Below are 11,881 nucleotides of genomic sequence, written 5' to 3'. Positions count from 1 at the left end.
AAGATAAAATGTAAGTAGGATAATTGTCTCTAAATTATAAAAATTTTGCAAACATTTAAATATTATAATTCCTAGAGCTAGCAGGAGTTTAGAAAACCAGGTAATTTCATATTGTCTTGAGAAGAGTATAAATAGGCACACCACCAAAGAAAAACAGACAATGTGTAACACGGGCCTTAAAAATAAGCATATTCTTTGACACAAAAAAACACTTCTAGAAATGTATAAATTGTGCAAAATAAGCTAACCAGAGATGTCTATACAAGTATTATTAGTGGCTGGGAATAACTATCAATAGCATATACATCTAATAGTACAGATTTTATAAGTAAATGATGGTACTTACATCGCATGAAATACTATTTTGCAATGGTTCTCAGCGGGGGGTGATTTTGCCATCCTTCCCTCCCAAGGGATAATTGGCAAAGTCTGGAGACATTTTTGGTTAACATAATCTGTAGGGGGAGGGAGGTACTCCTGGCATCTTAGGGGGTAGAGTCCAGAGGTACTGCTAAAAACCCTACAATATACAGGAAAGCCCTCCCCTCAACAAAGAATTATCTGCCCTCAGATGTCAATAGTGCCAAGAAATAGTGTTGAGAAGCTCTGCTATATAGTCTTCAAAAATTATGTTGAGGCAGAATAGTTAACGATATAGGGAAACGTTAAAATATTTTGTAAAAATTTTTAAAGTGATTAAATACTGAGCAATTTCTTTTGCGTGTGATAAAAATGGACTGCATTCAATAGTAATTGATGATAGCAGTGTTACGAGTGATTTTTCTTCTGCATTCTTTTCTGCATTTTTCAAAGTGTCTTATAACATGTATTACCTTGATCTTCAGTGAAGGAAAATATTCAATGAAGATTAATTATCAAGGGTTGGTCTTTTCCATGAGCGGTGTGGAAAAGTTTTGATGGTTTTTGTTGATAATGAGTCTGCAGTCTTGGGCTAGATTAACCAAGATGCATCTTATAAAATGTAGAATGAGGGACCCGTGGTCCTCTCTAGCCTGTGCTGGCCTGATCTCACCTGAACCCTTGTGTTAAAGACTGGGCACCACATTTTATCAGCGTGTAGGCGTTGTATGTTTACACTGCACCTATTTATGCAGAGACAAATGTGTTTTTCTATTGATTTAACAGAAGTGGTGATCTCAGTCTGATCCAATAAACTGAAAGTTCTCTTTGGGTAACTCTAGGGTGACTCCCCAGGTAAACGTCCAGTCTTTCAGAGCTCCCCTCTTCCCTTCCACACGAGGTGTGGACAATGGTTCACTTGGGACAGCGAGGGAAAGAGGACCTTCCTCGCTCCCCCTGCTGGTCAACGCTGCACCTGGAGTGGTGGCCCCTGAGGGGCCGTCTGTCACTGTCCGCTGCTGAAGCCGAGGCTCAGCCACCTTCCTTCCTTCTCTAGTCCTGGTGGAGCACTACCTCATTCCCGCTGCTGGACCTCTGAGGTCGGCCGGTGATCTCACACGTCTGGTAAGCTCATCAGCCAGACTCTCAGCCAACTTTGGCACGGCTCTGTGGGGACACAGGAAAAGTCCTGGCCACGCAGGAAGCAGCTCTGCCTAGAGTTGAACTTAGCCCTCCCTGCTAAACTGGGTCACTAAGTTATTTACTTAGGACATGCTCTTTTCCATGTGCAATATTTTTGGGGGAGGCACTGCTAAGGAAGTGGGTGTTAGGGGGAAAAAGAAAGGCTGAACACATGTGGGGATTATGGGGGTGGAGATTGGGAAGTTGGGACATTGCACAAGAGCTCTCAAAACTTTCCATTTCACTTAACAGAGCCCCAAGCAGTGGCACCTCACCAACAACCCCAGGAACTCCGTGGCTCCAGTCCTCCCTCTCCATGAACCTATCAGTGGGAAGGATGGAGACTATGAGGGAGGGGCCAGTGCAGGAAACAGGGCTGCACATTCCTGCAGGCAACTCCTCAACGGGCCGCAGAACTGTGTGGCTGCTCAATACCAGGACCACTGCTGACAACCAAAGTCACGGCAGCGGGTGCGAGACAGTTCTACTCCCCACGGAGAAAAACCGAGTGGACACATGGTGCTCAGGCTCTGGTGCATCGCTGGGCACAAGGCTGATGTTAGCCACACAGGGATTCAGAAAGCAAGATTGGGGGGGGGGAATGGTTAGGGAGATGTCACAGAAGCAGGAGGCAGTGAGGCACTGGAACAGAGTGAGGCCTGGGGTGGCACTGTCCGTGGAGAATGTGGTGTGAAGGTGGGATATGATTGTGGTTGGGGGCGAGCCGGTTAGCAGATCCATCTGCACACTGAGAATACACCACCATGTCCCCCACACCACCCCTTCCAGTCAGGGTGCAGAGCAAGCAGCCTCTAAGTGCCCTTCTCCACTCCATTGAGGGGCTGGAAAAAGGAAGAGAAGACAGAAATAGCTGGAGAAAGAGAAATATGTAAACGGTTCCAGGAAAACACACCAAGATTGAAACCACAATGACCCAGAAAAAGGTAATGCTTGCTCATCATTGGCTTCAGCACCCCATTTTCCCTGCTCATGCTAAGGTATTTCCTCTCAATACTAGTTATTATCCAACAGGACATTTTGTGGTCCGACTTCCTTATTCTGCTCTTTAAAGACTGAATGGGGCCAGAACTCATGCCACCCTCTCACCCTGGGTTGCGGCTCTCACCTCCTGGAGGACGTGGAACGGGGGAACATGAGCATCCATTCTTTGTTAGCACAGGCTCCGAGGAAATAACCCACAGCACCAAACAATTGGTTTAATTTTATTTCAAAATTGTACAAAATGGCCTTATGTGGCGCTAAAAAACTTTGTCTTCAGACACATGGAAATTCAGAAAGAACAATAAAACAGGTATCATTCACAGTGCAATGGAAAGGCTGTCTCTGAGGCAGAAATTACAACTCTTCTTTCTTCTTCCCTAGTCTCTCGTGATCTCCCTCCCGGAGGGTTCGAATAAAATTGGTAAATCCCAATTCCTGTGGGGAAGGGGAGCAAAGGAGGAAAAAAGGAATTTTAACCCCTGATGCAGATGTCATTCTCCCCCTCACTGCCCTTCTCTGACACCCCCCCTCCCCCGTGTACTCACTCCTCTGGGCAGAGAAACTGGCTGAACCAGCAGGGGCAGCTGGTGATGCAGGGCGGGTCTGCTTGCCTACCGGAGAAGCCCTGAGAAGAGGGCAAGGAAACTCTCCACCCCCTGGAAGCCCCCCGGGCTCTGGAGACAGGATTTCTATGACAAACCTCCTGAGACCCTCTTCCAGCCAGGCCCAGACCCTTGCCTCTCAGCTCTGATGGGCCAGCTGAGCCTTGAGGCCTCCCTTTGCTGCCCCTCAGTGGCTGTTTCCTTGTCCATCAGCAGAAAGAGCTCTGGGCAGATTTCTCTCCCCAACTCACCGTCCGATCGCTGTCATATTTTTCTACAAACTTCCCGTAGTGGTAGTAGTGGAAAGTGGGGTAACCCTTGATAGCCTCCTGTTGACACAGGTCCTGGTTCTTCTCTTTGATGCAGTCAACAGCAGCACAGCAGATCTACAGGGGAGAGAGGGAGGGTCAGCCCAGGGGTCCCCAGTCCTGGCGCTGAGGCCTGGGCCCTCTGCACACTGTGGCCCTTCCCCAACAGCAGGGAGGCACTGTACCAGAGCATCCCCAGCCCAGAGCTCCCCGGAGCCTGGCGGTGCCTGTTTGCTATTTCCCAGGCAGCTGGGTAAAGTTTGAGGGCCCGGCTTGGAGTGCCTCAGACCACCTTTTAAAATCAAGAGTACCACAGCCCATCTGTATCCGCAGGTTTTGCATCTGTGGAGTCAAACAACTACAAATCAAAAATAGTTGAACAGCCCTAACCGGTTTGGCTCGGTGGATAGAGCGTCGGCCTGCGGACTGAAGGGTCCCAGGTTCGATTCCGGTCAAGGGCATGTACCTTGGTTGCGGGCACATCCCCAGTAGGGAGTGTGCAGGAGGCAGCTAATCGATGTTTCTCTCTCATCGATGTTTCTAACTCTCCGTCTCGCTTCCTCTCTGTAAAAAAAATCAATAAAATATATTTTTAAAAAATATTTGAACAAAGAAAAATCCCAGAAAGTTTCAAAAAGTGCAACTTCAATTTGCCACACGCTAAGTACTACGCTGAACCCACTGGAATGAAGTGATGTGTAGGCTCACCCTGCTGTAGCCTTTATGCCAACATAGGTCATATGCAAATACTACAACATTTTATGTACGGGAAATGAGCATCCTCAGATTTTGGTATAAAGGCTATAGCAGCATGTGGTCCTGGAACCAATCCCTCAAGGATACCGAGGGATGGCTGTATAATGACCACAAAGGAAACTTTGACATGAAAGCAGTTGCAAACATCACAGGTTTACATGATACTTTCTGGGAGGCACTGTGGGATTCATTCATTTACCAACTAATATTCCTGAACATCTGCTTGGGAGGCAGTGTAGTTCCAAGGTTAAGAACAAGAGCTTTGAAGTCCAGTTTCTCAAGTGCAAACCTTGGCTTGGCTGTATATTAAGACTTGGGGGAAATTACTGCACCTCCTTATGTCTCAATTCCCATCAGCACAGGGCCCTGGCACATAGTTAGTGGTCAGTGAATGCCAGCTGTTGTTATATTCACTCCTATCAGCCTCATACACAAGCTCTGTTCCTGCTAGAAGCTCAGTGTCTGTTCAGATAAAGGGAGTCAGATAGAGACAGTCCCAAAGCTAGTTAAGGGGTATGATGGAGATGGTCCTGGGCGCCAAGAGAGCGCCGGGGAGTGGAGCAAAGGCACTGTGCATGGTTGCCATCTGAGCCAGGCCTGAAGGAGGAGGCAATGAAGGCTGGTTCCAGCCAGGAGGGCACAGTCCAGAAACTAGAAAAGAGTTCAGCAGGACCAAAGCAAGCAGAGTTTTGGGTCAGAAAGAGGTCCCCAAATTCCACAAGCTGGGTAGTGTTTCCTTATTATTTATTGTTCTTTCAAAACAAGAGACTCTAAGGCAGACACACAGAACGTTTTCCCTGTTCAGGGTCACAAAGCAGGGCAGGAGGGGAGAGGGCCCAGTGACGGCAACACGAGAGGCAAAAGCATCACAGGGCAGGGGAGGACCGATTCTGAGGACAGGAGGCCTTGATCGAAGTCCCGCCATGTGTTCTAGAGGCCAGGTCCAGGCTGACCTTGACCAAGTTCAGTCACTGAGTGAGGGCTGCTCTCACTGCCGAGAGACACATAATAAGTGAGATCATTTCAGAGCCCAGTGCCTGCTCTGGAGGAATTAAAATTTGAGGGCGATTTGATGAGACAATAGCCAGAAGGGCTGCTTTTGCCAGATGGCCAAGGAGGCCTTCGCGGGGAGAGAGCATCTGACCTGAGCCCTGAGTGATGAGTGGGCAACCAGCTGCGTGATGAGCACCCAGATGGAGGCCAGCCCACACCAGGACCTGAGAAAAGAATGGCCATGGGGTCTCCGAGCCCATTAAGGAATCCAGACTGAACTATTACCACAGCTTGAAGTGTTGAAGAACCACCACTCACAGGGTTCTTCGGCTGCTGGTCACTTACATTGGAACAGAGGCTCCCTTTCCAGGTAGGAGAGCCCAGCAGGCCACCGACAGTCACATGTTCTGAGTGAACAGGGAGGTATGGCCTGCCCTCTGGTCACCCGTGTGCCACACCTGTCCTCCTTCACCTGGCCTCACCCTGCTCTGCTACCTCTGTGGCTACACAACGTTCTCTATAGTACCACTTAATGGAGCAGAGTTTGCAAACTCGCTGCACACAATCCCTATCTGGCTCTCATTCCTGTTCTATTTGGCCCACAGAGAATAAAAAAAAAAAAAAAAACCCAAAAAACTGAATTAGCTGCCAACCTAGAAAAAGAGCCAAAAGATTTTTATATCAAAGTTTGGCTCGCTAACTTCTCCTAAAAAGCCAGATTCGATGGCACTTGCCCTGCGTTCTCACAGGCAATGCCTGGCGGGAGCTGAGGGGTGGCTGTCTCCTTCAGGTGGATCCAACTTGCCAACCCTCGCCTCCATATGGAGCCCAATCCACTGGACCTGCAGGCTGGCCTCGGCCGGCTCCCGAGCCCAGCTCGCCCTCTGGAGCGCTTTCTGAATTATTTAGAAACGTGAAGCAGATCCTCCTCTGGCTGTCTCTGGGTTCTGTTTCTCAGGGCAGGCAGGGAAGGGCCTGGCCCAGGGGAGACCCCACACCAGGACCGGGCAGCTGTCTGCGTCCAGCCCTCGGCCAGGGACCAGTGCTCCTCGCTATGCTATAGAAGTGTTTGATGAGCGTTGCTCTGGGCTGCTGCTCTCCCTGCATCCACTGTAAATTATAAATTTAATTTGTATACATGCCCTGGAGCTGTGGGAAATGTAGTGCATGATTTTATAAATCTGCTAAATTAAAAATGTGTTCTTATTCGAAATCACCTAAACGCACCGCCAGCCGCACACACAGAGGGCGACATCCAGCTGCAAAGGCTCCTCCACACTCCGTTTCCATGGGAGACAAGGGCGGCCCACTGGGAAGGAAGTGGCATGGACTCTCGAAGAAAGGCAGCAAGCAAGCCTTTCTCATCTCTCCCAACTTCACCTGCCCAACGCCTGCCCCTCCACGCCCACTCAAGGTGTGCAACGAACTCACCCACAGCACCGAACGTACACCTCTAACTTCCAGGTTTGTTCCCTGGTAGTTGGCTGTCAGTGCCCGCCCGTGTCCCCCTGGCCCAGCCCTTGCCACTGTCACCTGCGAGTCCTGGCTGCAGAGAGCAAGAAGTAAGGCCAGCGATGGGCAGAGCTAAAGGACATTTCCCCCTGGCAAGGTCTCTCCAGGGACAGCCTAGTTACCCATGAGGTAATCTGCTCATTAATGGCCCTGCTCTGGTTCCTTCCCTGTCTGCTCTCCCTTCCTCTATCCCCTCCCTTGGCAGCTTCCTGAGACCACCTCCCAGATACACCCCTGCAGTCAAGTCCCAGGCCCCCACTGGCTTCTGGGAGAACTCTGACAATTCCTGTTTATTGGATTCTGACTCTGCTTCTATGCGGCTGGGTAACTCTGGGCTAATCATTTAAACTCTCTAAGAGTTGATCTTTGAATGGGAAAGTAATAATACCTAATTGATTAAGCTACTGTGAGGATTACATGACATACTCTTTTAAAGTATTAATGGGAGTCCCAGCTGGCATGGCTCAGTGGTTGAGTGTCAACCTATGAACCAGGAGGTCACGGTTCAATTCCTGGTTGGGGCACTTGCCTGGGTTATTGGCTCGATCATGCACTACATTTCCCCCAGTAGGGCGCGTGCAGGAGGCAGCCGATCAATGATTCTCTGTCATTATTGATGTTTCTATCTCTCTCCCTCTCCCTCTTTGAAATCAATAAAAATACATTTAAAAAAAATACATAAAGCATTAATGGGAGAGGTACTCCCAAGAAATGTCAAATATGTTATGGTTCCTTCATTCAATCAACATTTACAGAGGTCTCAGGAGTAAAGACTGCAGGGAATTCAAGGACAAATGAGGTCCCTGTCCTCAGAGAGCTTTTCTTTCTGATGGGCAGACAGCTTTGTAAACATGGGATGGGTGGGGGGGGACTATATACAACAGAGTTACAGCAGAGGAAGTTACGGCCAATCACAGAGGAAGGGACCCCTCCTGGGATGACCTTCATTCCTGGCCAAGAGCTGCACTGCGAGCCCGGCTCCACCACCAGGCTGGGCACACCTTGATGTACAGTGAGATGAGCCCCTCCCTGCAGCCCAGTGGTCCCCTGACCTCTGCCTGTGTCCACCAACCTTGCACCTCGGATCCCTGTCCTCCATGGCCCCTGCCATGATGCCACCCATTCCAACACTAACAGTGTGCAGTCCTTTCTTCATTCAGCCTTCCCACTGCTAAAATCCCCCCAGTAAGCTCCTGGGAGGGGATGGAGGCTCCCCAGCTAAAATATGAGCTGCCTCACATGGCTTTATTGACTCAGTAAAATAAATCTCTGCAGGAGCTAATATTGACTTTGGCTATGAAAATGGAAGTGAGCGACCCACTGCATATTGATTGGGGAAGAAACAGGGACCAGCTTCTGGGTGGAAAAAATTACAATTCTGGCTAAGAGGTGGATGTCAGAAGACCCAGTTCTGGCTGCAATAACCCACTGGGCATTCCACGGCTCCTCTCTTGGCCTTGGTCCCTCATGAGCAGAAGGAGAGAGCTGGACAGGCCTGTGGTCACCAAATACCAGCACAAGAGCCAGCTGTTATGAATCACAAGTCCTGGAACCATCCCCAAGAGTCTAATCTGATAGCTCTAGGATGGCGCCCAGCAATGGGGCAAAGTAACGTTTGTCCCCCAAGCCAGAGAGACAGAATGCTTCCCTGAGGTTACTGAGAGCCACCTCCAGGAGCCCCAGGCCTGGAGCGGCCTGGCACAGAGAGGTTAAGTGTGCTTCTGCAACAAGGGGATCTCTGGCTTGGAATAAAGGAAGTTGGAAGGACAGACAGAGGGAATGACCCCAGAAAAAGGCCAGCAACATCACTGGCCCGCGTTAAGACAACTATGCAAAAGGTGTATCAATGTTTCAGAAAAGGAGGGGTCACCATGAAAACGGGGCTCCTGTGCATCAGTAGAGGGGAAAGGGGAAGAGGAGGGCTGGCCCTTGGCTGCCGGCTGTGGGTACAGCCAGCTTGGCCTTGTCATAGACCTGGAGCCATGGAGACCTGGAGCCATGGAGACCCAAGCAGCCACCCGGGGATAGGACAGTGGGGGATACCTCACACCCCCACCACTCTCCTGTGTCCAGAGCACAGATTGTTCTCCGGGGAGCAAAGGCTTCCCCATACTACCCAAAGCCCAGAGTGAGGGCGCCCTGCAGAGATGGGCCCTCCAGACAGGAGCAGCCACCCTGACGAATGCACAGGCCCCAGTGCAGAAGCGGAATAGGTGGTGTGGCAACGGGAGCTGGGAAGCCCTTCCTGCCACGTCCCTCTCAATGTAGGCCAAGGGGCAAGAGAAGGAGAAAATGGTTCTGGCCCTATACCCCCCTATGGGAGGGGTGAGGTGTACCTTCAAAGGCACAGCCAGGACTTGTGGGTGACGACGGGACTCCGAGTCTAGGGCAGGGTCCTGGGGTGTGAGTCCCCAGTGTGTCCCCACTCTCCACACATGTGCCTGTGCTCCAGCCTGGCTTCCTCTCACTTGCTGCCCCTCTACCAGGGGTCCTCAAACTATGGCCCGCGGGCCACATGCGGCCCGCCGAGGACATTTATCCAGCCCGCCGGGTGCCGCTGCCTGTCCTGCTTAGCAGCCGACTCGTCCCGGGCCCACAGTGCGCATAGGAATTTGTTCATAGTTTTTTTTTTAAACTATAGTCTGGCCCTCCAACGGTCTGAGGGACAGTGAACTGGCCCCCTGTTTAAAAAGTTTGAGGACCCCTGCAAGCTCTCCCCATCCTGTTACTGCCCCTCCCGCAGGGCCGACTCAAGGTGATCCAGGCAGACATCTGTGTCCAGCCAGCCCACACTTAGCCTGAGGCTTCTACAAGGAAGATGAGGCCCCACGGCAGAGATGCATGACCTTGGGTTTGGGTGTGTGTGGGTGTGTTTCTGGGGCCTGCCAGGGCACAGGTTCCTACGATGTTGTCCCAGGCTGGGAATGGTCTTCGTGTTCATCTAATCAGCACTCCAACTTTACAGAGGAGGGAGCTCACAGCCTGGAGAGATGATGGACTTCTCCAGGTCACACCGGTTAGCAGCAGCTAAGCCGCACCATCCTGAGTTCCGGGGTCTTCTGGCCACACAACCCCTCGGCCCAGGGTCACACACCACCCTCACCAGGCAGCAGGTGGGAGCTTGCCCTGCCCTGGCTGCTGGAGCTGCCGGGGGAGGTGCCTGGGGGCCCCCACTCCCTGAACACTAATCCAATCTGCAGGTCTAGCTTGTTAATTTTATGCTTCATCAGTCAGCCGCTGCAGGAGCCTTGCACTGACGAGGCTCCGAAGACATAGCCTGCTCTCCTCCACCCTGGCTGCCTGTCGTGGACTTTTGTTGAATTTTTTTACTTGTATTTTTGATTATATAAGTAATGCACGACTACAGATCCTACTATAAAAAGGTTCAAGCTCTAAAAAAGAAACAAATAACCCCTCTTCTACCCCCTCCTCCAAGGAAGGGCTGCAACAGCCCAGTGTATCCCTTTTGGTTGATTTTGTAGCATAAATTCAGCGGCTCTAGCCTGCCTTATGAAAAGAGAATGTCCTGGTTCCCAGGACCCCCAGATCTCGGCAGATCCTATCTGGAAAGGGGACTGAACGGAAAGAAGGAAGGTGTGGGAATTGGGGACAGGGCAAAGTTGGAGGCAGGACAACAGATGAAGAGGAGTATCCATACCTTTCGGTCATCTTTGAAGACGTCCGCGGTGGAGGTGAAGTATGGGATGACCCTCTTACAGTGTGGGCACCCTGTTGAGAGGGAGAGAGAGTGTTGCACACGAGGGGGAGGCTGCAGAGGCGGAGCCCTTCCCAGGACCCCCAGAGAGGCCTTTCCGGGAGTGTCTCTCACTTAACAGACTGTGGGGGCTCCTCTGACTCCCACCACCTGCACACCCCACTGTCAGGGCCCATGCATCAACCGTGCCCCTAAAACCACCATCCTGTGTGTCTGCTGTTGGCATGAGGGCTTTGTCGCTGTCCCTGTGCCAGCGGCAGGCCCACGCCTGCCCAGGACCTCCCATCCCACAGTTACCTTAGTTGTTCTCAACTTTTTTAATGCCACGACCCTTTAATACAGTTCCTCATGTTGTGGTGACCCCCAACCATAAAATTATTTTCGTTGCTACTTCATAACTGTGATTTTGCTACTGTTATGAACCGTAATGTAAATATCTGTGTTTTCCGATGGTCTTAGGCTCTACAGCAGCGGTTCTCAACCTGTCACGACCCACAGGTTGAGAACCGCTAGCAGGGTCGCCTAAGACCATCAGAAAACAGATATTTACATTACGATTCATAACAGTAGCAAAATCACAGTTATGAAGTAGCAATGAAAATAATTTTATGGTTGGGGGTCACCACAACATGAAGAACTGTATTAAAGGGTCGTGGCACTTAGAAGGTGATGTGTGCTCAGGATTCTCTGAGCCTGTTACAAAGCCCCCTTCTCTTGCAAACCTCTCCATTTCATGATGAACAGGAAGGCCATTCCCAGCCTGGGACAACATCGTAGGGAAAGGAGGGGATGGGGGTAGAGGTGGCACAGGAGTAACCACGCTGCCTGAGGCCCTGCAATTTATGCTTTGGGGCTCACCTCCACATTCTCAGTAACCACTACCCTCATCCCAGACCGAGCTGCCAAACCAGCTCCTGGTCCTCATGCCGTCCTTCTACCCTTCGCTCTATAATCCATCTGAACCTGGGACCCAGGAACGGGAAAGCCAAGGTCAGGCTAAGAGGACAAGCTGCAGGGGGTCCCTGCCGCTTCTAGGCGCCTAGGTTCCTGACCCCAGGAAGAGGCCCATCAGCGTAGACAAGAACCTGTGACTCCAGCGGCCCTGTACGGGACAGGGGCGTGCATGCAGCCCCTCAAGCTCTGACAACAGCATCTCAGGCATAGACTGGCACCTGTGTAGGGCCACTTCGTCCTCCTATCCCTGTGAATCGAGGGCAGCATCGGCTGAGGAAAGAGTCCAGGAAGCTGCAGGCACTCTTGCCCAGACTCGCTTTCCTGGCCCTTCCCTCAGCACCAGCAGATCAAAACCCAAGCCCACCTCCTCTCTCCACCATTGTCCAGACACTGACCACACGCCAAGAGAGCGAACTGCTTTCAGCGGAAGATTTCCCTGACGGTGGTAATTAATTCTCATCAAAACGCAGGTGGGAGAGGCGAAATGCCCTGGCTCC

General features: G+C 51.1%; 1 protein-coding gene across 2 annotated transcripts in view; it reads right to left on the bottom strand.

Moving 5' to 3' along the window:
- Positions 1 to 2,748: 2,748 nt before the first annotated feature.
- Positions 2,749 to 11,881, bottom strand: part of PDIA5 (protein disulfide isomerase family A member 5) — an 89,614-nt gene continuing 80,481 nt past the window's right edge. For both annotated transcript variants that reach the window (XM_080656011.1, XM_080656012.1), the window contains 3 exons: positions 10,374 to 10,444; positions 3,398 to 3,532; positions 2,749 to 2,979 (listed from right to left, as the gene is read on the bottom strand). In XM_080656011.1, the coding sequence (XP_080512137.1) occupies positions 2,899 to 2,979; positions 3,398 to 3,532; positions 10,374 to 10,444 (287 nt within the window). In that variant the 3' untranslated portion in view covers positions 2,749 to 2,898. The remainder of the gene's footprint in view (positions 2,980 to 3,397; positions 3,533 to 10,373; positions 10,445 to 11,881) is intronic.

The sequence above is a fragment of the Plecotus auritus genome (assembly GCF_963455305.1).
Source record: "Plecotus auritus genome assembly, chromosome: 2".
NCBI classification, from domain to species: Eukaryota; Metazoa; Chordata; class Mammalia; order Chiroptera; family Vespertilionidae; genus Plecotus; species Plecotus auritus.
Note: the sequence above shows the minus strand (reverse complement) of the source record. Positions and strands in the feature narration are given on the sequence as shown.